Source organism: Denticeps clupeoides, chromosome 7 (genome assembly GCF_900700375.1).
Source record: "Denticeps clupeoides chromosome 7, fDenClu1.1, whole genome shotgun sequence".
NCBI classification, from domain to species: Eukaryota; Metazoa; Chordata; class Actinopteri; order Clupeiformes; family Denticipitidae; genus Denticeps; species Denticeps clupeoides.
Window position 1 is genome coordinate 20,502,708 of NC_041713.1, and position 25,019 is coordinate 20,527,726.

The 25,019-nt window shown below is 45.4% G+C and overlaps 3 protein-coding genes across 3 annotated transcripts; 1 reads left to right on the forward strand and 2 right to left on the reverse strand.

The window, feature by feature from the left end:
* Nucleotides 1-1,928: 1,928 nt before the first annotated feature.
* Nucleotides 1,929-4,478, reverse strand: smim10l3 (small integral membrane protein 10 like 3). Its single transcript, XM_028987404.1, has 2 exons — nt 4,167-4,478; nt 1,929-2,455 (listed from the first exon to the last, which is right to left on the reverse strand). Exons 1-2 carry the CDS (start codon nt 4,344-4,346, stop codon nt 2,435-2,437), a joined length of 201 nt encoding a protein of 66 aa, XP_028843237.1. The 5' UTR covers nt 4,347-4,478; the 3' UTR covers nt 1,929-2,434.
* Nucleotides 4,479-5,788: 1,310 nt separating this feature from the next.
* On the forward strand, nt 5,789-7,992 carry spryd4 (SPRY domain containing 4). The gene is made up of 2 exons (XM_028987300.1): nt 5,789-5,955; nt 6,961-7,992. Exons 1-2 carry the CDS (start codon nt 5,823-5,825, stop codon nt 7,500-7,502), a joined length of 675 nt encoding a protein of 224 aa, XP_028843133.1. The 5' UTR covers nt 5,789-5,822; the 3' UTR covers nt 7,503-7,992.
* Nucleotides 7,993-8,176: 184 nt separating this feature from the next.
* On the reverse strand, nt 8,177-22,376 carry gls2a (glutaminase 2a (liver, mitochondrial)). The gene is made up of 18 exons (XM_028987215.1): nt 21,895-22,376; nt 21,717-21,804; nt 18,414-18,535; nt 18,063-18,192; nt 17,888-17,967; nt 16,712-16,875; nt 15,294-15,352; nt 13,647-13,679; nt 13,490-13,548; nt 13,251-13,317; nt 13,119-13,169; nt 12,869-13,045; nt 12,643-12,774; nt 11,808-11,900; nt 11,645-11,706; nt 10,988-11,064; nt 9,508-9,571; nt 8,177-9,189 (listed from the first exon to the last, which is right to left on the reverse strand). Exons 1-18 carry the CDS (start codon nt 22,035-22,037, stop codon nt 8,997-8,999), a joined length of 1,794 nt encoding a protein of 597 aa, XP_028843048.1. The 5' UTR covers nt 22,038-22,376; the 3' UTR covers nt 8,177-8,996.
* Between the last annotated feature and the right edge of the window lie 2,643 nt (nt 22,377-25,019).

A 25,019-nucleotide genomic window follows, 5' to 3' on the forward strand; every position in this document is an offset into this window, starting at 1 on the left:
ATATATTTGGGTGCTAGTAGCCTAGTGGGTAACACACTCGCCTATCAGAAGACCCAGGTTCAAATCCCACTTACTACCATTGTGTCCCTAAGCAAGACTATTAACCCTGAGTTGTCCAGGGGGGACTGTCCCTGTAACTACTGATTGTAAGTCGCTCTGGATAAGGGCGATAATGATAAATGCTGTAAATGTAAATGTAGATTTTTTTTGTTGTTGATCGCACGTTGGCGGCACAGCACCAGGAGCTGCAGCACAGGGCGGCATCACCACCAGCTTCATTCCAGGACAGCGGAAAAAGGTGCAACGTATACGATTTTTGTGAAGATGTTGCCGCCTGGAGATTTATTAATTTAAGGAGCCTGAGTTTTCACTACGGTCTTAGCGTGAGGACAGAAAGGCCCGGTCTGTTCTGCTCCTCAGGCTAAACCTCTGAAACGCATCTACTGGTTATTAACTGACTTCCTGTTCGATACCGGCTTGTGGTACCATCAATGAAATAACTGAACCCTCAGTAACCCCGTAAATACATTCTATTTATGGCAGAAACTCAAGTGTCTTGTTCAGGGACACGATTGTGGGGTTTGCCCTTATTACACCTCGCACTGCACCTCGTATACTCCGAGTCTCCAGTACTGCTCGCCTGGTCCCTCCATCTCTGAAGGTAAAAGGAAAACATTCATCTAGACTCTTCTCCGTCTTGGCCCCTCGGTGGTGGAATGAACTTCCCCTCGAGGTCAGAACAGCTCAGTCACTGAGCACCTTCAAACGACAGCTCAAGACCTTCCTCTTTAGAGAATATTTAGATTAACTTGGAACTTTCTTATTGTCGAACTTGTGTACAGAATCTACAACAGAGTGAATAAAAAGATTGTATTCATAGTTGGGGGGTCCTAGTGAACCAGAACTGATCACTTCATCGATGGTAACATGGAAGCACGTTGTAAGTCGCTCTGGATAAAGGCGTTTGCCAAATGCCTTGAATGTAAATGTAAATGTTTGAACCTGTGACTTTGTGGTGTGTGTTACCCACTAGTCCACTACCACCTTCAGAATCCCATCAGAACATCGGAAAACATGTCTGCGTGACAACACATAGACGTCTCTGGCATAACGTCAGACCTGAGGTTGCATCGACGCAGGGAGTGATTTCAAACCCATGACCACGAGACGAACCATACTTCCAAAACGTAGCCCATACAGCACAACTCTCTATATTCATTCTGATAGGAATCTGACCGTGTTGGCTTCGATTTGCAGCCTGTGTGTTGCAAGATCATAAACCAAATCAGTCAGTTAGACTATCAAAACGTGGATTTAACTGGCGGGAAAAAAAATAAACTCCTTTTATTGATCCTAACAAACGACTGTAGGGCACTGTATGTTGTATATACAGTACAGGCCAAATGTTTGGTACTTAACAAAAAAAGGTGTAATAACTAAAAACATGTTTTATATTTTAGTTTCTTCAAAATATAGTCACCTTTACTCTGAATACGGCTTTGCACGCTCTTGGCATTCTCTCGATGAGCTTCAAGAGGTCGTCACCTGAAATGCTTTTCCAACAGTCTTGAAGGAGTTCCCAGAGGTGTTTAGCACTTGTTGGCCCCTTTGCCTTCACTCTGCGGTCCAGCTCACCCCAAACCATCTGGACTGGGTTCAGGTCCGGTGACTGTGGAGGCCAGGTCTCCACTTTTTGTTAAGTACATAACTACATATTAGAAAATTGTCATTTAGAAAATGAAATGGTGCCTCAATTATTAAAATCCAGTGGTTTATCTTAATTTGCAAACCTAGAAAGCAGATCACAGAATACTTTTGCTTCAAGAATTTATTGTTACAAATTTCATTATCCAAACCAAGGGACATTCAATCCAATGAATATGGGAATTCTGATATGGCATTTTCAATGAACCCACTTATGCCACAAATAAATAATAATGAAAGTTTAATATAAAATGACTAAAATGTAACAATAACCATCCCATTTGGTTCTAGAGGTGCAGTTCAGAATTCAGAAAGAAATAAAAATCATGACCAGCACACTCCTGAAAACATGCAGTCAAACAGGCACGTTCTGTAGACAATATTCCAGCCCTACCCCCATGCTCCCCAAAAAAATCCAACTTGGATTTATGCATTAAAACAGTAAAACAAAGTTAAAATCAATCCAGTCAAAATAATTATAGGTCTGTAAGAGATCCGCTCTCAAGAATAATAATCCAGTACATCACACTAGGGGTGCCCAGTGACTTTCTAGTGGGGTTTCCTGAAGAGAGACTATAAGAAGTGGCTGTTCACATGATGCCTAATAACGTCCTTCAAACAGTGCAGGTCCTACTGGAGATGATGAGTTCTGGTATGGAAGGACCAGGAATACATGGACAAAAACAGGCTTGTAGTTGTGGTGACGCCTCCAACATGATCAAAACGGACATCAGTGTATTTCAATGTGAACCTACAAGAAACAAGAGGTTATTCAGAAGGGACTTCATATTAGAAATGATATGCATGTACTGAAATAAATACATTATAAAGGTCTGGTACACCTCGACGGCCTTTTCGTGCTCCAAACAACAAATATGCTCTACTGGCTTGCAATCCAGTGAGTGAGAAACTACCAGGCCTTTGGAATTCAAATGATGTCAAACTGGTCTTAATGAACTGAACACCAACACCAAGAATGATATGAAAAAAGGTTTCCACGTTATTCATGTTGTGCTCCTGATAGTGTACATCTGTGGTTGTAAATGTGTAATAAATTGTATTGAGTCACCGTCAGGTCAGTGCCATTCTCACGTATGTGAACGTGCTTGTGTTTTTTTGTAATTAAACACCCTTTAAAAGTGATTGTCATTGTGAAACACTGCAGCACAGCACACAGTGACATAAGGAAATGTGTCCTCTGCTTTTAACCGTCACCCTTAGTGAGCAGTGGGCAGCCATGACAGGCACCCAGGGAGCAGTGTGTGGGCACGGTGCTTTACTCAGTGGCACCTTGGCAGCCAAGGATTTGAACCGGACTTTCTGATTATGGGTCCGCTTCCTTAACCGCTAGGCCACCACTGCACCTTAAGTCGCGCTATATGTCGCCCGTATGAATCTATCCATCACCACGTCACTCCATGACAGGTTGGGAAATGTTTCTTTGTCTAATATTGTGCCTCAAGATAAGAAGCCAGCATGGTCATATGCATTTTTGGTGGCAGGCGTTAAAAAATATAAATAAATTTAAAAAAAAAAAATATATATATATATACATACAGTACAGGACACACCTTCTCATTCAATGTGTTTTCTTTATTTTCATGACCATTTACATTGGTAGATTCTCACATTCACATTTCTCTGGCATATGCACCGGCTGATTAAATGTAAATATGTATTTATATTAGTTTTTACAAAATCAGTTGTGAGACAAAGAAACTAACCAAACTAACCTAATCAGTTTCCTGTTAGTGACTAACATGGATGTGGTAAACACAGACTACTGGGGCTTTGTATTTGCAACGATGTCACAATACGATACGTATACACGGGTCACGATATGATTATATCACAATATATTGCGATGTTGTACACATTCACTGTAGAATAACTAAGCTTAAATACAAGATGCTGTGATCGGTCTGTCGTGTTTTGCGATATCAAATTAGCCTGAAATGCCAAGCAGTAATTTTAAGTACCGAGCTGTGCAGCGCCATCTAGAGGAGTGGAGGTTGTAGCTGCACTCTGACTCTCACCTCTGCTGGTCTCACTAAAGAAAACGCTCGACAGCACCACCCGGTGGACTAAATCTGTATTTAAACATATCGATATATCATGTCCCAGTAGCGATGCAATATCACCACAAACAAATATCGCGATATACTGCTGTATCGATATTTTCTAACACATGTGCAAATTCAAATAAAATTGTATTAAAGTCTTGGGGAAAATGTGGACTTATTAAACGAGATCTATTTGTGTTTGCGTCTGCTGGGAAGAGGGGGTAAGAGATGATGCGACCTCAGGTCTCCCCACTACACGGGAGACCAGGAGAATCTTTCCATTAGTGGACTTCTGGTAGCCTAATAATACACTTAGTACCGATTGTGACCGTGTATGATGCTCTGATCCTCCCTGAGATCACGTCTCACCAGCTTCTCTGCGCCACGTGATCACTTTACCTGTAAGCGCACGTTGAACATCATGGAGGCGATGAGGTAGAGGTACGGGAACCGGATTCGGAGCCTCCACGCCAGGTCAAAAAATATCAGCAGGGTCCTGGTCAGTCCTTTAGAGAAGAGCCCGTAAGTCCGTCCAGCGGACCCCGAGCAGCGCAACACCAAGTAGGACAGACCCGCCATCAGGCGCTGCCCTCCGCCCGAACTCAGCGGCCGGCGCCGTCGTCGGGTGCAGCGGGCGCGGGGACCATCGCCGTCCAGGTCCGCGTCGGGGCGTCCGGAGAAATTAGACGGTCGCTCACGGATGTTGGCCGAACTTCCTGTGACGTCATGCGCGTCACGACCCGGTGAAGCCCGGGGTGGCGCTACTCAACCACTACTCAACCACTGGTGGAGTTCAGCAGATCCAAGCGCTTTATAACGCGGTGCATTTGATCAGACGCCCGTATCCAGAGCGATAGTCCCCCCTGGAGACACGTGTCCTGCTCAGGGGCACAGTGGTAGTAAGTTGAACCTGGGTCTTCAAGCTACACAAAAACTGACACGTTTCATCCCAAATACCCCAATTGTCCGATTGAAAACCATTAAAATCCAAATGCATTCCTTTATTCTACGATTTAATTATGGGCTACTAACCTTAATTTCACATTTTCATATTTGCCCGCTAGATGGCGCTACTTCTCGCTTTTCAACATTTACATTTAATATGGACACTTTATTTATGTAATGGTGCGCTCATAATTAAATGTTTAGAGGGTTTTATCAGTATTGATGTTGGATTGACTTCTAATAATAACAATCATCGAATACTCGAAGAAAAGTATTTAATGGAAATGTTTGTAGTTTATTGTTCCTTTTTGGAGTTAAGTAACCACACTGACCTTTAAAGGGTTTAAAACTGATTGATATTTGCATATGCAGGCTGAAGTAGTTCTAAAAGATTTACTTGTTTATATCAGTTGACTTGTACATGGCCTCAGGGACAAATATATTATGACAATAAAGAATCTCTTAAGGGTTGGAGTATTTATTATAAGGCTGAATGCAAATATTAATGGTACAAAAAGTAAACACAAACTAAGACCTGACAGAATAAGTATACCTTTTTTTTTTACTTTTAAAGCATAATGTACTGATTTTCAATATATGATGTTGAGTGTTAAAGTTCCATGAAAGATTATAATTGCATGTGTTATTAAAGTGAAAGTGAAGTGATTGTCATTGTGAGACACTGCAGCACAGCACACGGTGACACAACGAAATGTATCCTCTGCTTTTAACCATCACCCTTGGTGAGCAGTGGGCAGCCATGACAGGCTCCAACCGGCAACCTTCTCATCACGGGTCCGCTTCCTTACCCGCTAGGCCACGGCCCATTATGATTATTATTCTAATATTGTTGTAATATGCTGCAAGTAAATTCATGTCAGCATGATCCAGGTGATTTGCTGAAAGACATCTTTTTTTATGAATTGAACTTGATACACGATACATTTTTTTTATTGTTGAATCTTAAATTCTACGTTGGTCTTAAAGAAATGAAACATGGTGCTGTTACGCTTCCGCGCCGCTAGGGGGCGGGACCGACCACCGACGCACCGGCGCGCCCGGGGGAGGTGGGAAGAACGAGCGGCTCCGTGCGCGGCGCCCGTCAGTAAGATGGCGTCACCTCTCACCATGGCGAGTTGCTGCCGCCTGGTCGGCAGGACAGCGGACAGGGCGCTCCTGGTGCGCCGCCCCGGGGCGGCCGCGTCGCTCCGGAGGGGTTATGTCAGGCCCACTGCAGGGAATAGTGAGTACGCGGATGCGTTTAAAGCCTGTCGGAGGTCAAGGGCAGCGTTCTCATTTACAGAACGTCTGTTCGGCACGAACACACCCAGCGTCGTTTTACACGAAGCTTCGTCAAAAACGCACACTGTGTTCTGTGACGTGATAGAATATGGAATTGTGTCACGTCGCATCCAAATAGATTGGTATTAGGTTTCTGCATTCGAATGCATGCTGCGGAGGTTCCATTTGTCCCTTTAAGGTCACTCTCTAAAGCTCAGTGTCACTCCTGAGGGAGAAGATGCAGAGAGCAACGCCACAAAATCACTCGTGTCCTGCTGTCTTGGTTGGTCTAAATATTTTTACTAATCTGGCCAATGTATTGTATTTGAAATGTATGTTACAAATAAATATTATAAATAATTTTTTTTACACATATAGATCAGAATATCTCAAAGCAGCATGTCCATATTGATGGCTTGTGAGGTCCAGTGCAATAATCAATCAGTCCCTTTTCCTAAAATGTGTTAATTGCATGCAGGTTATTTGTGCATAAACAATGACTGTTCTACGTATGCAAGTTAGAGAACATTCAGGAACTGCTGCACAACGCAACTACCTCTAAAGGGCTGTCAGCGGGTGATGAAAAATGAAATGAAGTCAACATCAGACCAAATCCTGGGGCAGTGGTGGGCTAGCGGTTAAGGAAGTGGCACCGTAATCGGTTCGAATCCCGATCCGCTAAGGTGCCACTGAGTAAAGCACCGTCTCCCCCCACACTGCTCCCCGGGCGCCTGTCATGGCTGCCCACTGCTCACCAAGGGTGACTGTTGAAAGCAGAGGACACGTTGTTGTGTCACTGTGTTCTGTGCTGCAGTGTTTCACAATGACAATCACTTCACCTTATCACTTAAAGTCACAGCACAGTTCTGTTTTGCAACTCTTGTTTGTTCGCGCCCGCATTGACACTTTGGTGTGAAATGTGGCGTTTGAGGTGGTTTTTAATGACGTCTGTCTGTCTGTCTCTCAGAGCTACAGTTTAAGTTAGATGAGCGAACCGCCCACAGCAGTCTGGACCTGTTCAAGCGGGACACTGGAGTCATCTACCGCATGCTGGGCATCGACCCCTCCCAAGTCCAGGACAACCCCGAGCGCTTCCACGACTGGGCTGTGGTGCTCGGTGACGGCTGTGTCTCCTCGGGGCGCCACTACTGGGAGGTCACTGTTCGCAAGTCACAGGAGTTCCGTGTGGGTGTGGCCGAGGCGGCCATGTCTCGAGATGAATGTGTTGGAACCAACAGCGCCTCCTGGGTGTACGCCTACGTGCAGAGGAAGTGGTTTGCTATGACGGCCAAGAAGATGGCGCCGGTGTCGTTGGTGGGGAAGCCGGACCGCGTTGGGCTTTTACTGGACTACGAAGCGGGCCGCGTCCATTTGGTGGATGCGCAGAAGGCCCAGGTGATCCACTCCATGAGGGCCCAGTTCCACGGATCAGTTTGCCCGGCGTTTGCCCTTTGGGATGGCGAGCTTCTCACCCACTCTGGCCTGGAGGTCCCCGAGGGCCTCGTCTGATCCAAGACAATTCCTGCGCCCTTCGCACCAGGGCCGAGGGTACGTGAACGATGACGCCATCTGTGCCGCCTCCGTTCTGGGGGTTCGAGTGCTCTCATTACAGTGTGCCGGTCGAGTGGAGCCACATCACTCGTGTCCGTGGATACTGGCTGGTCAGCATGTGCAAGAGTTCACTCTCCGTTGAACAAACACTCGCCGAACACGCCCCGCGGCGTCTTCCTCATCACTCAACAAGCTGCCGCAGAGAACATGTCTCCTCAGCACTTCAACTTGCCATGGACTAGCAATTTTAAACCGCGTTTAACGTGCACAGCCAGCCGAGTGTGTGGATTATCGTTATTATTTTATGTTGACATGTAGACCTCTGGAGTGGAATGCTCGCCTTTGCTCTTTGAACATCTTGTTTGGACAGAGTTAAAGTCTGTCAGGAAGCCAAACAGTCCTGTGAGTCTGACATCAGCAGAATGACGCTGCAACCTGGCAAATAAAAAGGGTGAAATCCAGACCAAGGTCCTGTTTGTGTCCACATTTACACAGACCCTCTTACCGGCAGTGGACTCTGCATCAATCAGTCACGTCAAAGCTTTATTTTTTTTTTTTTACACTGATGACCTAAAGCATATAAACAGAAAAAAAAAACTTAAAAAAAAAAAAAATACACAATTACAAAGATGGAATAATTAAAAAAAAGCAACATGCTTTACATTTATTATAGAGGAAGAATGTTAGATCGATAATGGACTTCACATAAATAAATGAAAGCAATAAATAACACGGTCAACAACTGGCAGAAGCTTCAGCTCTGACCGCGTTTGAGGGTTGAGAATAAACCGACGTGGGGGTTTTAAAAGGCACTGGACAACATTCCCCGCTGTCGTTCTACCGAGAAGACGTGAAATCGCACGGTAACTTTCGCATCAAGGACGCCGGGGCTCAGCCCGGTGCCAGTCAGGAACTGGTCAACACAGACGGGCCGCGGGCCTTGAACGTAGCGCCCCCACTGTATGCGAAGGCAGCGACCTGCTTTGCCCACGTCAGTCACCTCTGACACAGTTCTGCCCCCACCCGTCCTCCGACCAGGAGCGGCAGGCCTCGTCCTCCGCGCTGTTCTACATCTCTTCCTACAAGGAGTGTGGGGTGGGGTCTGGCCTTTGGGTCTAGTGTGTGCATGTAGTAAGCATGTAGTATTCACAAAGCATAATTTCCTGAGTTCCTTAATGGCACTTTGTGGATATCAGGACAGGACGGTCTTGCATCTCATTGGCTGTCATCTCCTTCAAAATGTCGTACACACACAAGCACACCTAACCTGGCTAGGTGTGTGGTATTATTAAAAAAAAATACAGCAGCACATAGAATATTTAGCGGCTTTGTTGAAAATCCTCCACTCCGGCCTCCTCCTACCCGACCCATCTGACTTTAGGCACCAAATAACTACAACCAGTAGGAGTTCAGCTCCTGGTTTGGGCTTGTTGGGTTGAAGCCCTTCTTTTCTCAGACCAGTCCCTCCAACGCCTCAAGCTTCCCGTGCTCATCAGAGTCCAGCACAGGGTCTTGGTGGGAGAAGACGCCCTGCAGGCGCACGGGGGGGTCGGTGTGTGCGTAGATGGTCTGGTATTCCTGAAGGAGCTTCACTACTCCATCTCTGGAGAACTCTATTGCGTCATCTAATGGGGTGTTCCCCCATCTGACCAGAACAAAGCAGAAGGGGGCTGTTAGAAATGGAGCAGATTTTTTACACAACCCTAAAATCCAAACATGACATGACAAACATGGCAATTCTGTCATATCCATCTTTTTTACTGTCAGAAAAAAATGCAGGCTCAAAAATAGAGATCTCACAGATATGGTCACAGACAATAACTGAAATTGGGTGAATCTACTCAAAACAAATCAAATGAAATGCAAAATAACATTCCCCAAGCAGCCGTATTATACTGACAGTGAATAAAGTGTATTATCCTGTTACAGTGGCACCGGTGGCACAGTGTGTGTGCAGACCCACCTGTCCGTCACTAAAGGGTTCACTTTGCAGGTTTGAGTAAGAAACTGCACCGCCTCATCATGGCCTAGGATGAAATAGAACGTTTACATTTACAGCATTTATCAGACTTACAATCAGTAGTTACAGGGACGTTCCCCCACTGGAGCAATTTAGGGTTAAGTGTCTTGCTCAGGGACACAATGGTAGTTAGTGGGGTTTGAACCTGGGTCTTCTGGTTCATAGGCGAGTGTGTTACCCACTAGGCTACTACCACCCCTTTGATTGAACATGATTGGTCAGACAGTAGAGGGAAACAGTCATGTGTGTTTCCCGTGTTTACACCAGCCACATCATTTACCCGTCAGGCAAGTGAAGAAAATAACCAAGTTTCCCAACCCTGGGCCTGGAGGAGCATATGCCAAATAGTGATCAATCCTAATTAGGCTTATGGCCTAATAACGAGTGTGGTAGGTTGTGAAGCCATTTTGGAAGGGAAACTGTCAGGCAGATGTTCATCCAGGACAAGTGTTGGGATACAGTCACTTCTTGAAGGCTATGCGTGGGAAGCAGCGGAAAGTCTAAGGACAACTCGGTATGCAGTGGTCAGTACATACCCAAAGTGGAACAAGCAGGGACAACCAGTCAACGGGAGACAGGGTCATGGGAGTTAAAAACTAGTCTGGCTGATCCCACAGAAGATCTATCGACTGCAGTACAAACTATTGAAAACCTTAATTCTGATGATGATAGAAAGGTATCAGATGGTTCATGCTGACCACTGTATGCCACCAAAAGCTCCAACCAAGGTCACATGAGCATTAGAACTTGACCTTGGAGAAATGGATGAAGGTTGTCTGATGACGAATCACATTTTCTTTTACATCATGCAAACGCTAAGGTGGGTTTGCAATGACAAGCCGGCGTGATGTTTGGAAAATGTTTAGCTGGGAAACCTTGGGTCCTGCGTTCCTGTGGATGTGGCTGGCGTTCCACCTACCAAACAGTGACCAAGTACACCCCTTCATGTAAATGGCAGTGCCTTCTTTCAACGGGATAATGCACTGATCAATGCGGCCAATGTGCCGCCCCGAATCTCATGGAGGTCCCACTTCCCACCAGCATACAGGAATAAATGGATCTAATATTCCAGATTCTGCACACTGTCAGTAGTCTTGGGGGTCAGTACTGTTCTAGTGGTACTAGGGTCACCTACACAATATAAGGCACCTAAGTTTAATGTTGTAGCTCCTGCTTTCACAAATATATTCGAACTGGTTCTTCACAAAATAACACAAATTGAATGTCAATCGAACATATATAAATCGTAGTTTGGTTTCTGATGTTAAGATCAGGGGTAGGGGTAGGTTGAGGATTAGAAACGTATCTCCATGTAAAGTTCACAGAATATGAGAATAGAGCCAGAGTGGTCAGGAAAGTAAATTTGAGCTCCTTTGGATGCTGAGGGTGACAGTGAGTGAGGAGCAGGAGGCAGCATTCTTACCCTGAGCCGCGGCCACATGCAGCGCGGTGCGATGGTCATAGTCTCTTAGCTCCATGTCCATTGTGGACAAAGCAAACCTGTCAAAAAGTGAGGTCAACTGGTAAACAAAGTGTGTTTCAGTCAAACGCCTCCTGAGCTAAGATGTTCAATTTAGCTCTCATAAGCTATGACCCTTAGGTTCTTCAGTCAGTTCCAACCTAGAACCCCCATCTACCGAGCAAGTTCATGTTTTCCATCATTGAGATAGGTGTAAAGAGTGCTTTGGCCATTCTGCTTCTGCATTCAGAGAGTGGCAGCTCGGACAGTCGGATCTGGAATTTGTCCTCTTATGTCATTACCTCACAGAGAAGAATTTCCCACCCTCCCCATGAAACATATCTTCACTGTGAAGGCTGAATTTCGTAAAGAGACTTCAGTTACAGTATTAGGGGACCAATAAGACCGATATAAAAGAAAAAAAAATCATAATAGAAGACCTTTCAGCATTGTGAGTCAGTTCTCTTGTCCTCATCCATTACAGTGTTGATTTGATTTATAATACAATAATATATCAAAATATAAGGAAAACTGTGAAGTTAATCCCACTGTACTATATCCATTTGCCCTTCCTTGCTTATATATGAAGCTATAGACAAGCAAAGAATTCTATACTGTTACCTCCTGAGGGCAGTAACATCTCCACTGTAAGCAGCAAACATGAGATCCACCACAGATTTATTCTGCAGAGAATAAAATGCAGACGAAGGATTTATTACTCATAATCCTGATCATCTTGAACTGCAGCAGCACCAACGCGAGCAGGCCTGTTTTTCACTCGTACCCTGTCATCACCAGCTTGTCTTCGAGGGTCGAGCTTCTTGGCAAAGTGACGCAGGTTGTCATAGTTGTGAAAGTTAAAGAGGGACACCAGCTCCTGTGAAAGACACAGCAACATCACGCTCAGGAATCGGGGTTTCATGTATGTATGTATGTATGTATGTATGTGATGTCGCATTGACATCAGAGGCACAGACGAGAGAAGTTGACATGTTGTGTGGTGTTTTCCCTCTCTGTGTTTGCTTTTATGCAAATGACTCGCTCCACGTCGGAATGCGGTTGGACAACTAAAGGTGCGTGACCCCACCCATGTGCGTGACCCCAACCAGCAGCATGTGCAGCTCAACTCGGCCTTGCGCAGAACCAAACCTGTCCCATGCCAGCCTGCATCGATCTAGGCCGACAGTGTATGTGTGTGTGTGTGTACTAAAGTGAAGTGATTGTCACATGTGATACACAGCAGCACAGCACATGGTGCACACAGTGAAATTTGTCCTCTGCATTTAACCCATCACCCTTGGTGAGCAGTGGGCAGCCATGACAGGCGCCCGGGGAGCAGTGTGTGGGGACGGTGCTTTGATCAGTGGCACCTCAGTGGCACCTTGGCGGATCGGTATTCTAACCGGCAACCTTCTGATTACGGGGCCGCTTCCTTGACCGCTAGGCCACCACTGCCCCTGTATATATATCTTTTGAAAGAATAAATATGAAGGGCAGCTGGAGATGGTAGGATTGCATATGTGAAGATTTGCGTCATGTTGACTTGTTGACTCGACTTTGACTTTATTGACGGATAAGTCAATCTGAAAAAAGTCATTAATGCCCTAGTGTGCGTTTACCTGGCAGAAGTGAATGCCTCTGACGCTGTTGCCGAGGCGATCGAGGGGCGGAGACCAGCACATCAGCCCCATGATGTTAGGGACGACCAGCAGAACCGCGCCCGACACCCCTGATTTAGCAGGTAAGCCCACCTGCAGAAGAGAGTTGGAGTAAAACCATTTGGAGGGTCTGCACCCCACACTATGAGTGTGCATGGACAGTGGGTGTGGCATGTGTGGCACGCACATGGAAGGCGAACTGCCCGGAGAAGTCGTACATGCCACAGGAGTGCATCAGGCTTAAAGTGTTCCGTACCGCCTCGGAACTCAGCACACGCTCGCCTGTGATTGGACAGATCCCGCCGTTTGCCAGCGTCGCTGCCATGACACTTCCTGACTCACATGTCACCTCAATGGAGCACAGCTGGACAAAGAGACGAAGAGAGTGAGAGGAATCAAGAGCAGAAGAGGCAGAAGCACGGAGGCGGCTGACCTACCTGGAAGTAGAAATCCAGAGCTGCCATCATGTCTACACCTTCAGGGAAGCACTGGAAATAATCGAAATAATGACATGAAGTCATTTTCATTTCTTTTTTCCTGATCTGGCTCCCTGTGTCTCTCTGACATACCTTCTTCTCTTTCAGGTAGTAACCAATGGCATAGTTTCTGTCTCCAGTCTCCCGCTCTGACTGGAATCTGTCAAAAAATACAAACCCTGCTAGAGTTTCATGGGATTCCTGCCACTGACAGGCTCAGCCATGAATTTATTACATATTTATGTAAACTGGAGACCTTTATAAATTAATAAATACATATTTCTGAAAGTTTGGAAAAGAGTTTGAATGTGTGTGGGTGCCTTTGGACCTACGTAGCATTGCTGAACCCCACATACTCTCGTCCCGCCATCCTCTTTACAAACTCCATGACCTGGGACACACAGAAGTGCAAAGTTCATCAAAGCTTCAAAAAAACAAAACAAAACATGAATCTATATTTTCATGGCGATATCTAAAAGTGATACTTACATAGTCAAACCTTTCTGCTTTCTTGGCACCAGGCTGAAGAGAGAAGGAAAAGGTTATAGGTGAGGGGTGGTAGTGGCCTAGTGGGTAACATTAGGCCACCAGAAGACCCAACTTCAAATCCCACCTACTACCATTGTGTCCTGAGCAAGACACTTAACCCTGAGTGTCTCCAGGGTAACTGTCCCTGTAACTACTGATTGTAAGTCGCTCTGGATAAGGGCGTCTGATAAATGCTCTAAATGTCTTAACCCTGAGTGTCTCCAGGGGGGGACAGTCCCTGTAACTACTGATTGCAAGTCGCTCTGGATAAGGCCATCAACTTAGTGCCGTAAATAGAAATGTAGGTGAGAAATACTGAGCCTGTAGAGTAGTGTCTACGTCAACTAATGTCGCGTTCGTTAATGCTGCGTCGCAAGCACAATGCCCTCAGTAGCATTTCCACACTTACAGAATGAGGGTGTACCAATGTTTGTCAAATGTTCAGTATGCCAATTTTCCTGCAAAATATAAACCATTCTGGGCCTCCCGAGCAACACCGAGTGCTGTTACAAACAAAAATGTGACGTTATGCTGCCACTCTGGTGACGGTAGGTGTGTAATAGACTCATTAAGCAAAAACACCTTCTCCATTCAGAGCAGCTCTCTGCTGCTGCCGAAAATGACCGTGGCCACAAGCCTGCCATATTGTGTTTATAACCAAGGGGGGACAGACAGACTGAACCCTGCACTTGGTCACTGTCCCAGATTACGTTTCAGGACCGTGAATTATGTAGCCAAAGACACTCAATAAGCGTCTCAGAGTGGAAATGATGTTTGAAGGGTTTACCAGTGTTGTTCCCCACTCCCCATTTCCCCCCAAAGTACTAATCCCTGAAAGTCGTTTGTCTCTGTTTTGTGTGTTTCAATGAAAACCTCCACATCTGATCTCAGTCCTTGTTCATGTCGTGGCAAGGTCAAGATGATTTGTATATATTCATGTACATGTCAGAGTTTATGAACACTAGTGATAACTAGTGTGATTTTTTTATCTGCAAATAAATATTTCTGACAAATAAAATTTGAATTTATCTGTCTGCTGTAGAAATAGAAGACGAAATAAATTAAAAAAATTGAATGTCATAACTTAAGGCCAGGCTGTTATTAATTCAGCATGGGTCATATTCAGAGTTTGATAAAGAGTCTGTTGGTGTTCACTTTACCCCAGCAGCTGTTGAACACACCTTCCATACAAGCGTGCCAATTGGCTGGAGGACTGGCGCCTCACCCACCCAACTGCATCGTTCTCATGTGTAACGCCTACACACACTTTATCACACACTCGGCTCTGAAGAAACTTAAGCAGAGCTCCAGGACTTACCCATGTCCATATTAGGCCTGGCTCAGTATTTCTAAATATTGATTCTTTTTGGAAGCCAAAGTGCCAGCTCACTGCTCTTCTGACAATCAGTGACCTACGACACACTTCAGCTTTCCCAAAACTTCCAACAAAATAAACTGGAAAACATGCAGGAGATGGAAAAAAAATTATGGAAAAATGGGGGCGGGGCATTTTAAAGGTATAAAAATGATCATAAAAGAATATAGCTTTTTTTAATTAACACAAGCATGAAACAAACTCATATATTTCGACTCCAAAAGATGTTTTACCTTGACAAGAGAGCTTGTAACTATGGCCCCTGCATTCACCATGGGATTGTGTGGCTTGTCTGGATGGCAAAGACAAAGACATCAATGTACACAGCAGCAATGTGAAAAAAAAAAAAAAAAAAAAAAATATATATATATATATATATATATATATAGAAATAAAAATAAAAGAATGATATAAGAAACACTCTAAGTGTTTCAGACTGCTTATCATTGTTCTGTCATTCATTCACAGCCCATGGAAATAAGGAGATAAAAATGTGCAACCAGACGTCGATAAGCCAGCTGAAGCAGCTCCTCAGCGTTGCATCAGGGCTCCCATATCTCCACCTTCCTACCTGGACCTCTTTCAATCACCACAATCTCTTCTGCACGAGGTTATGAAGAAACATACACCATTTCTGACATCAGCTGACCTGTCCTCATGTTTTAGGCTTGGTGCATATTTCCGTGACTTGGAAAGAGCCTCAAATCACTTCTACAGAGTTCAGGACAGGATTGTTCCTGTCCGGTTCCTCATTTACATATTTATATTATTAAATAATCATTATGCTTTCAAAATACTAAAAGAGTACTTTTTTATTGATAATGCTGAGTTTGCCCTCTTGGTCACAGCAGGTGTTCATGCTTGAAATATTAGTAAATTCAGCCATTTAACATTGTCTACTATATATTCAGGAGGTCCCAGTTTTGCAGCCAAAAAACTCTGACCCATCAAGGCATGAACTCCACCAGACCTCTGAAGGTATGATATGGTATCTGGGATCCAAGCCATCAGCAAAATATCCTCCTAGTCAAAAGAGTCCCAGGTTCAAACCCCACTTATTACCATTGTGTCCCTGAGCAAGACACTTAACCCTGAGTGTCTCCAGGGGGACTGTCCCTGTAAAAATCCCCATACAATCAGTAGTATAAAGTAGTAAATACTGATTGTAAGTTGCTCTGGACAGGGGGCGTCGGCTAAGTGGCATAAATGTAAATATAAAATGTAAACTTACATCTACAGATGCTCTTCCATTGGATCAAACATTTACATTCATATTTTACATTTACATTATTTATCAGATGCCCTTATCCAGAGCAACTTACAATCAGTAGTTACAGGGACAGTCACCCCCTGGAACAATTTATGGTTAAGTGTCTTGCTCAGGGACACAATGGTAGTAAGTGGGATTTGAATCTCGGTCTTCTGGTTCATAGTGTGTTACAACAGAGGCCAGTCTGAGCTACCCATGTACATAAAAAAAAACCTCAAAGACATTCACACGTCCTCTCAGTGGTGGCAATGCTATGGCTGAGCAGAATATGTTGGTAATGGCGAAGCCAGAATCCAGCATCGAGCCTGGACTGCATTCTGGCCTGAGCGCAGGAATTTTGAGAGGATGAAGTGTGTGGAGTAGTGTGAAGTCGGGACCCACCGTCCTCGTTGAGGGAAAGCTTGTTGAATTTCAGTCCACTGGGCTCCTTCCCCACATATCTGTGCACCGCTTCACTCCCGGCCTCGTGCACGGCAATCGCATACTCCAGCGGCTTCACACATGACTGTAGGCAGAAGGGCACTGTGGTGTCACCCACAGAGTACCTGTTGGGACAGACGGGGGTTGACTTGGGTTCCTGTTTGTCATTTTGCAGCAGTAATGCCCTCATTACTGGACCAATTTTTTTGTGACACTTACACTGTGACCACAACACATACATCTTCTCTGGCAAACACACATCAGTGGTATCTGAAGTGGTCAAGTGACTTTAATAAGTTTTTTCAATGTTTTTGCCAGTCAATAAATTCACAGGAGGAGAAAATGTAATTATGTTAATGTTTCGAAATTATACTAAATCAAATGGTGTGAAGTTGGATTAACACACCCATCAAAATGATTGATTGTCAAACGTTTACGTGTATAAATTCACTTGACAATTGTATTCTTTTTAGGAACCAAAGTGCCAGCTGTCACTGCAGCAACATACAACACATTGGCTTTCCCAAAATTTCCCAAAAAATACATTGGAAAAGTTCATTAACACAGGAAATGTGAGATTAGATGGAGAAATGAAAGGTGTGGGTGTCCGAGGCAGAATTTTTAAAGTATAAACATGAAGCAACTCATATCTTTATAGTTTTTCTGTGAAGTAATAAGTCAACCAGACAAAGTGCAGTACTAAGAAACAAATTGCCCCCTATTATAGCAGCGTCAAATATACACTCCTGATCAAAATCTTAGGGCCGTCATCTTACAGGTCCCCTATTATGAAACTTTTGGTTTTATATCAGTCTTATTGGTCCCCTAATATGGTATCTGAAGCATATCACCATGTCATAAATAATGCCACTGCAAGACCACAGACAGGCTAGGGAAACTCTTATGTTAAATAATCTCACAAAGTGAAATTGTCATAATAGTCAAATTTTCATCTTAAATGTCTTCAATGTGACACTCTGAAATGTGCAGAGTGTCAATCTGATGGAGGTTGGTTTTGTTTGCTCTATGGAGAATTTAGTCCAAATTAGCATGTATTTATTTCTTACTGCCCCCACACAGTTAGCAACAAGTGATGTATATTTTTATACTGTGTGTGTGTGTGTGTGTGTGTTTTACCTCTGTCCATCTGCTGTACACAGTGACACTCCCCATGAGTCAGGACTGAATTTAGCCAGCTGGGGAATATAGTCCGCTACCTATGATAAGACAGGCAGTGGGGAACAAGATCAAAATAAATAGTGAACGACACGTGAGAAAGTTGTCTGTGTGTGTTTGCGTGATTTCGGTTTACCTGTCCTCCATCTTGCAGCTGTGCATTGTAATAGAGCTGGTTGATGCTGGAAGCAAAGGTCTCAAAGTCTGGAATGATGAACTTCTTTCTAAAGGCCTGAGTCAAAAGGACAATATTGCTCCCAACACACCTGCAAAACACAACACACACTCTGTCTTATATCTTTCAGTAAAAACTATAGCCCTACCACGACACACTCACATTCCAGAATCGTGAACAATCTGGAACCACATGATTCACTGTACACAAGAGCAGCAACATCACACAAAACTCACCATCATGTCACATTGAAGCTGTGTGTAACAAATACTGACAAATCAAGACATGCAATTTTTTTTCATAGGTACTCACTTGCGGAAGAGTTCCTGGTCCATCATCACAGTTCCGATGGACTCGTGCACCGATTGGTGTAGCTGCTTCATGCAGTCCCTCAGCCTGGGATCGGTGGTCATCAGGCCAGTGCTCCTGAGAGCCTGAGGGAAGCAGAACGAGTCACGAAACGCACGCCAACATGCCAACACGTGACACAACAGCGCGTCTGCAGCCTAATCCCATGCACATGAAATGTTATTTCACCTTCCTACCATGACATTACGCTGCGATGTGGGAGCGGATCACGTCCAGCAGACTAATGAGCATTAATCAGCAAAACCAACATGGATCACACACAACCTGCAATGTGTGCGTTACTATTTACAGCTGTGGCGTGGCAGGGCGGCCAAAGGCTCTGACCGCTGCGATTTTCACACCTTCGCGTCTGCCAGCCCAGGCATGGCCCGGCCTCACATGTGCTTCTGGAAGAGATGCCAGCACCACCTGATACTGTTGTAGAAAGCTGCAACGCTTCCCGTAACGCTCTTTGACCAGAGACTAAAGTTCACTAAAAGCTGTGTTCATTTATTATGCAATTTGGTTTCAACGGCAAACTTTAACACCAAACAATCCAAAGGACTATTTTCTCATTTAATATTGAAAGCATTTCATTCATGTCAGTGATTACACCCCAAAATAAAATTTTAATATAAGAATTACAATACGATTACACACTGTAAGCATGTGGATCTCTCTAGATGTAGAACTGCAAAAATGTGCCATATACTCATGTAACAAACATTATTGTGCAGTTTTAAGGACGTAATGCTGTAAAAAAAATGCTGTAAACTAATAATAATAATTTGTTATAATAATAAATTATTAAAGTGTTACTACCCTTTGCATCAATTCTTTGCAAGATATTTTAGGATTATATTCAGCTGTTTGATCAAACAGTTAAACCAAACAGATTCTAATGATCATCAATTTTTAGATATAAGTGAGGCAGTCATTTACTGTGTAGGAGGCTTAAAACTCCGCTACCAAGGTGAGGTCGTGGAAGACGGTTTCAGGTCATCAGGTCCTACACCATGTGTTATACACCACAGCATCAGCAAGGTCTTCCCCAGACAATTATTTCAAAGCAGACTGGGGGTTCACGGCGTGCTGTTCAAGCTCTATTGAAGAAGCAAAGAGAAATAGGCAACTTCGTCAGGCTCGTTTCCCTGGGGAATCAGAAGATGTCCAGCAGTGAGGATCTCGCTGGAGATCTTCTCATCGGCTAATGGCAGTCAGGCTTCCTCTGGCAACCCAGTCATGCTGGAGGATGCTGCAGGCAGCAGAATGTTCTCCGGGATGTCTCCAGACTCTGTCACCTCTGTCACGTGTGCTCAGTGTGAACCTGTTTTTATTTGTGAAGAGCACAGGGCGCCAGTGGCGAATTTGCCAATCTTGGGGTTCTCTGGCAAATACAAAACGTGCTGCACGATGTTGGGCTGTAAGCACAACCCCCACCTGTGGACGTCGGGGCCTCATACCACCCTCATGGAGTCGGTTTCTGACCGTTGGAGCAGACGCATGCACGTTTGTGGCCTGCTGGAGGTCATTTCGCAGGGTTCTGGCAGAGCTCTTCATGTTCCTCCTTTCACAAAGGCGGAGGTAGCGGTCCTGTCGCTGGGTTGTTGCCCTCCTACGGCCTCCTCCACGTCTCCTGACGTACTGGCCTGTCTACTGGTAGCGCCTCCATGCTCTGGACACTACGCTGACAGACACAGCAAACCTTCTTGCCACAGCTCGCATTGATGTGCCATCCTGGATGAGCTGCACTACCTGAGCCACTTGTGTGGGTTGTTAAGTCCGTCTCATGCTACCACAAGAGTGAAACCACCGCCAGCATTCAAAAGTGACCAAAAAAGTCCCCATCTGCAGAACCGCGCCTGTATTGGAGACGTCATTTCCACCTGTTGTCTATTCCATTTGCACAACAGTGTTTGAAATTGATTGTCAACCAGTGTTGCTTCCTAAAGTGAACAGTTTGATTTCACAGAGGTGGGATTGACTTGTGTTCCCTTTATTTTTTCACCTGTGTACAATCCATGAATATAAAAGTCAGGGGCCGCCATAACCATATTTAGAACCTCACTCTTTAAATCAAGCACCCGGCTGTGTCAGCAGTATGACTGCACATGTGATCACTCTTAGGAAGCACTAGCTGGAAAACTTGGCAAATACACACACACACACACACACACACACACACACACACACACACACACACATATATATATATACACACACACACACACACACATATATATATATCGAGAGAGAGCGAGAGAGAGTTCGGCACGATTTTATACACACACACACACACACATATATATATATATATATAGAGAGAGAGAGAGCGAGAGAGAGAGTTCGGCACGATTTTATACACACACACACACACACACACACACACACACACACACACACACACATATATATATATATATATATAGAGAGAGAGAGTTCGGCACGGTTTTATACACACACACACACACACACATAATTAGTGAACTGTAAGTTCACATCAGTGTAAACAAGCTCCAAGCCTAATCCTGTGTCCCCCGGAACACAAAAAAAAAACAGGCGTCCATGACTTGACTGACATGCTGAGCCAGGGGACGATCACAGTCACGCAGAGGTGACCGTGAGTGTGTCCCACTCTGTAAATAGAAGCGTCAGGTGTGTGAGCGAGTGCCTCCCAGGAAAATCAAGGAGGAATATCATCCACTTGAGGATTTATGATCGTTCGGCATGCCACTGGGCATGGGGGGTGTGTGTGTGTCCGCGTGCTTCCCTGTTGGTGAACAACACATGCTCGGCTTCCTGCACGCGCTATTTTGGACAGCATTACATAACCTGGTAATCGTGCCGGACTTCTGAAGTAACTCTTGAAACGTGTTTATATAAAAGAAAAGATTTTTATTCATGCATGCATAATGAAAACCAGCCCGAATTGTTAATGATCGGCATGTGTGGGTAATAATATTCGTATAACATTTAAAATCCTAGTGAGCGCAACACATGTTGGTGTTGGTGTGCATGACGTGTACCAGCAGCGTGCCAGAGTGAGCAGGTGTGTGCAGGAAAGTGGGTGGTCAGTAGCCTGGTGGGTAACACACTCGCCTATGAACCAGAAGACCCAGGTTCAAACCCCGCTTACTACCATCGTGTCCCTGAGCAAGACACTTAACCCTGAGTGTCTCCAGAGGGGGGACTGTCCCTGTAACTACTGATTGTAAGTCGCTCTGGATCAGGGCGTCCGGTAAATGCTGTAAATGAGGTCAAACTCACCGCAATGAAGCGCGCGATGGAGATCCTCTCTTGTCCGTTCGTGATCGTGTAGAAGAGTAGATCCTCCAGGCCCGAGTTGGGTTTTTTACTGAAAACACAGACAGAGAGAGAGAGAGAGTGAGAGAGTGAGGCCACCACTCTGTCCCACCAGCGCGAGCTCCCCGGACGCCCCGCTCACCCGGCGCGCGGCCCGGCCTCCGGCTCCGTGAACGCGCTCTGCGCGCGCGCCTGCTGCACGCGCCTCGCCGGCGGCGCGCCGCCCTGCGCCAGCAGCTTGAGGAGGCCGGCGGCGGGCGTCCGGACGCGCGTCAGGCAGTGCATGGTGTCGGGGCGGGTGTCGCCTGGTGGAGTCGGGGTCCGGCGGCGAGTGGCGCGGGGTTGGGCTGAGGGCGCCGGCGGCGGGGTGGCGGCTGGGCCAATGGCGAGCCGTTCCGCTCCGGCCCGCGGTGACACATTTACGACCCCGACGGGCGCCGTGCGCCGGTGACGCAATCCGCGGCTAACTCGGGAATAAAGATTTTTTTTTTTTAATCACGCTTCTGGTTCGTGATGTTTTAACTAGATCACGCGCGACTCGAGTGGGAAATAAAAAAATGACGAACTCTACTTAACTAAAAGTGGCCCGATTTAAAGAAGCGTGACCCCTGACCGACCACACGCACTGACAAATATAGACCGGCCGGGTTCGGTTCAGCAGACACGTGAGCGTCGTCGCCAGCGCAGCCGGCGACAACCTGGGCCACGTGACCTGCCGTTTAATACTTGCGCGTGTAATATTTATTGTATTATATAATACAATAAATTTTGTTGGTAGGATATATGCGTTTGGTTCAAGCAACACAACACAATACAGTATATACTATTATATTATATTTACATTTACAACAATATAAAACAAGTTAGATCTTATTTACAGACGATATAGATCAGGGGAAGTATAACGTGGAAAGTACGATATTAGAAGTATTCTAAAACCAGAACGTATTGTGGCCGCACGTGCGCGCTACCCGCCAGACACCAAGTCACCGTATTTGGCACTTTTGTCACACGAAGTCGCAGCCTTGTTCCATTTTTGCGACGTCGTCCTCGGTGCGTGAACGTGAAGGAAACGCGACACTTGCGGCCGCTGTTGGGGAGAAAAAACGGGACACCAACTCTCATCTCTGAGCAGAAGAGTCGCGGAAGGAAGAAGCGCCGCCCAGCGGTCGAGCTTAAAAACACACATTTCCAAAAATAGAGGATGTAAAACAAACGACATTAAATTGAAGTCGGTCCGACGTTAAATATAAATGTCTGTGACGTAATGATGTCATTAACAATAAACACTCGAATTTTACAAGCTATGACAATCTGCTTATTATTATTGTGTGTGTGTATATAGTTCAAGCTTTCTTGTTATTTCAGCTACATACGTGTTATACAGTACATAGTACATAGTACATAGTGAAACTAAACAACGTTTCTCTGGATCCTGGTGCTACAGGTAACAGGTACATACTGACATAAATTGCACGTGTGTGACATCGACTAACCGGGCAGCACAAGACAAGCAGTGCAAGAACAACAATACAGACGGCGCTAAAAACCAGCAAAACAAGTCATGAAGGTGCAGAGTAGCAATGTGCAACTGCAAATGTAATAGAGATATGTTCTGAACATATGAGGTAGTGTGTGTGTGTGTGTGTCAGTCCAGAGTGGAAAGTCCCTGAGTGTTCTGGTGTCTGATAAAGCTGCGGCTCTGTGGGATGAAGCTGTTGCAGAGTCTGGCAGTGAGGGCCCGAATCCTTTTTTCCGGATGGTAGGAGGGTGAAGAGTGCATGTGAGGGGTGTGTGGAGTCCTTCACAATGCTGGTGGCTTTCCGGGTGCAGCGCGGATGTCCGTTATGGAGGGAAGAGGGGCTCCGGTGATCTTCTCAGCTGTCCTCACTGTCCGACACAGTGCAGTTCCCAAACCAGACAGTGATGCAGCTGGTCAGAATGCTCTCAATAGTCCCTCCCTATCTATATATGTGTGTGTGTGCATATGTTCTGGGTCAGTGGAGGTTTCCAGCGGCGTTCCACTGCTGCGCTGCAGTCAGTGGGGGGCGCTGTTTGCTCGGATCTACTCTGCTGCGCACAAACCCACCCACCATCCTGCAGACCACCCTAACCCCCACTGTTCCAGGATGCTCATTCTTAACTTTATACACTCCGTTTTAGACTAGCGCCATTTCAGCCTTTAACCAGGACAAGTACCGAATCAGTTCTATAAAACGCAAGACTGTAATGACGCATACGCCGCTCTTGTAACAAATGCATGCAATGATATTTGACAAGCTGGTCTGCCAGGCTGTACGGTATTTTCCTCCCCCAAACAGTCACCACCCACACTGAACTGCCCCCTTCACTGCAGGCAAAAGAAACAGATCATGACTTCTCTTAATCCTATTTATTTTAATTATTATAATTTTAGATATTATTATAACTAATGTAAGTTACATTGCCTACATCACCCGTTCCAACACAAACCACAAAAGCCATTCCTTTGAATGTGACAATGTGAATAATACTGACTCTGACATACTCCCGAATCTGTATATGCTCATGGCATATTCTTTATGCCTCCATATTGTTTCTGGATGTGCTAGAGGACCTGATTTCCTCTCTGCTGTGAGCAATACTCTACTCGACTTGATTTCTGTCTTTAGAATTCAAAATGGTTGTTAGAGCTCGAACTGTGTCCACAAAAGACCTTTGGAATGCATAAGGATTATTTATCAGACGCCCTTATCCAGTAGTTACAGGGACAGTCCCCCCCTGGAGCAGTTTTAGGTCAAGTGTCTTGCTCAGGGACACAATGGTAGTAAGTGGGATTTGAACCTGGGTCTTCTGGTTCATAGGCAAGTGTGTTACCCACTAGGCTACTACCACCCTTATGTAAAAGATGTCCACCCTTATGTCCTCGTGCATGTGTGGCCGTGTGGAGCTACAGGCCAGGCCTGACCGCGGGTCCTGCTGCTCGCTCTTAATTATGGAATAAGCGGCCTTACGTAAACTCGGGAGCCAATTTTTTTGCTGTCATTTATCGATCAGATGCTGCCGTTTGTTTACTTTAGTTATGAAGGTTTTTGCTTTGCTCAGTTGCCAAAAGCGCTCAGCACTGTCTAAGGGTAGCACTGTATGCTTGGACGTTCAGATCTTCAGAAGGTCCCTCTTACACACACATGTGAGTTTCACTAAGGGCACATCCTGACCCAGGCTCCTAGGCTCCTCACAGCCTCCCAAAATTCACAGGAAAATGCCTCCCATTCCTGCCCCTGGATC